General features: G+C 41.7%; 1 protein-coding gene across 1 annotated transcript in view; it reads right to left on the bottom strand.

Annotated features, from left to right (window-relative positions):
* The window catches only part of LOC111966155 (protein kinase C zeta type-like), a 60,840-nt gene that overhangs the window by 17,038 nt on the left and 41,504 nt on the right, over positions 1-2,298 (bottom strand). Inside the window, exon 13 of the mRNA XM_070444610.1 lies at positions 196-285. Coding sequence (XP_070300711.1) covers positions 196-285 — 90 coding nt within the window. The remainder of the gene's footprint in view (positions 1-195; positions 286-2,298) is intronic.

Raw genomic sequence — 2,298 nt, 5'->3', positions numbered from 1 at the left:
CAAGATGGGTTCCCACAGGTGATACTGACCGACCAAGATGGGTTCCCACAGGTGATACTGACCGATCAAGATGGGTTCCCACAGGTGATACTGACCGACCAAGATGGGTTCCCACAGGTGATACTGAGCGACCAAGATGGGTTTATTCACATTTATTCTTCTACGCTGTTTAAGTGGATATGATTGGAGGCTTACCTGGTCCCAGTCTATACTGCGGAAAAACGTGTGCGACTTGATGTCAGCGAAGCCCGTTTGGACCTGGCAACCCAGACGCTCTTTGGGGTCCTGTTAGGTGGAGAGAAATTAGTAGAATCAAGAGTTTGTGTGCTCAATGAAATATAAACCGGTTTTAACAGAAGCAATTGTCACAAAGCGGTTTACAGATACCCAGCCCAAAACCCCAAAGAGCAAGCAGTGCAGAGGCAGAAAGAAGCACGGTGTTGCCTTATCGTATCAATTACAGCAATTTACAGCAATGTGATCTTGGTATAATGTAGAGATGTAATATTTATTGAAAATAAACACAAAATTCAGTATGTATTTCCCTCAAACAAACCCTTACACTACTCCTCTATCCGTGTAATATGCCACATATAAAGACTATTTMATGGGATTGGTGTAGGCCTGGCCTACATGGAGTTTCTTAAACCAGTTATTTCCTGTTAAATCCATAAAGGKAAGTGTGCAAGTGTACACTTCGGGAGAAAGGAGAGATTATTGGGACGCATTCTCTGTGGGGTCAAGTAAATCCTTGATTGACCTCAAAAATCCATCCCCCTCACTGCATTGCTGAATATATTACCTATAGTGGCTAGAAAAATGATATGAACCCTTTGRAATCACCTGGAATTCTGCATAAATTTGACATAAAATGTGATCTGATCTTCATCTAAGCCACAACAATAGACAAACACAGTGTGCTTAMACTAATAACRCACAMATTATTGTATTTTTATTGTCTATATTGAWTACATTATTTAAACATTCACAGTGTAGGTTGGAGAAGGTATGTGAACCCCAAGGCTAATGACTTCTCCAAAAGCTAATTGGAGTCAGGAGTCAACTAACCTGGGGTCAAATCAACGAGACGAGATTGGAGATGTTGGTTAGAGCTGCCCTGCCCAATAAAAAAAATTTTTTTTTGAGTTTGCTATTCACAAGAAGCATTGCCTGAAGTGAACCATACCTCGAACTAAAGAGATCTCAGAAGACCTAAGATTAAGAATTGTTGCCTTGCATAAAGCTGGAAAGGGTTACAAAAGTATCTCTAAAAGCCAGTCCACGGTAAGGCAAATTGTCTATAAATGGAGACATTTAAGCACTGTTGCTACTCTCCCTAGGAGTGGCCGTCCTGCAAAGGTGACTGCAAGAGCACAGCGCAGAATTCTCAATGAGGTTAAGAAGAATCCTAGAGTGTCAGCTAAAGACTTACAGAAATCTCTGGAAGATGCTAACATCTCTGTTGACGAGTCTACAATMCGTAAAACACTAAACAAGAATGGTGTTTATGGGAGGACACCACGGAAGAAGCCACTKCTGTCCAAAAAGAACATTGCTGCAYGTCTGAAGTTMGCAAAAGAGCACCTGGATGTTCCACAGYGCTACTGGCAAAATATTCTGTGAACAGATTAAACTAAAATTGTGTTGTTTGGAAGGAACACACAACCCTTATGTGTGGAGAAAAAAAGGCACAGCACACCAACATCAAAACCTCATCCCCACTGTAAAGTATGGTGGAGGGAGCATCATGGTTTGGAGCTGCCTCAGGGCCTGGACAGCTTGCTATCATCGACGGAAAAATAAATTCCCAAGTTTATCAAGACATTTTGCAGGAGAATGTAAGGCTAGCAGTCCGTAAATTGAAACTCAACAGAAGTTAGGTGATCCAACAGGACAACAACCCAAAACACAGAAGTAAATCAACAGAATGGCTTGAACAGAAGAAAATACGCCTTCTGGAGTGGCCCAGTCAGAGTCCTGACCTCAACATTTACATTACATTTACATTTAAGTCATTTAGCAGACGCTCTTATCCAGAGCGACTTACAAATTGGTGCATTCACCTTATGATATCCAGTCAACCCGATTGAGATGCTGTGGCATGACCTCAAGAGAGCAGTTCACACCAGACATCCCAAGAATATTGTGGAACTGAAATAGTTTCGTAAAGAGGAATGGTCCAAAATTCCTCCTGAACGTTGTACAGGTCTGATCTGCAACTACAGAAAGCGTTTGGTTGAGGTTATTGCTGCCAAAGGAGGGTCAACCAGTTATTAAATCCAAGGGTTCACATACTTT

The sequence above is a fragment of the Salvelinus sp. IW2-2015 genome, linkage group LG7 (genome assembly GCF_002910315.2).
Source record: "Salvelinus sp. IW2-2015 linkage group LG7, ASM291031v2, whole genome shotgun sequence".
In the NCBI taxonomy this organism is placed as follows: Eukaryota; Metazoa; Chordata; class Actinopteri; order Salmoniformes; family Salmonidae; genus Salvelinus; species Salvelinus sp. IW2-2015.
Note: the sequence above shows the minus strand (reverse complement) of the source record. Positions and strands in the feature narration are given on the sequence as shown.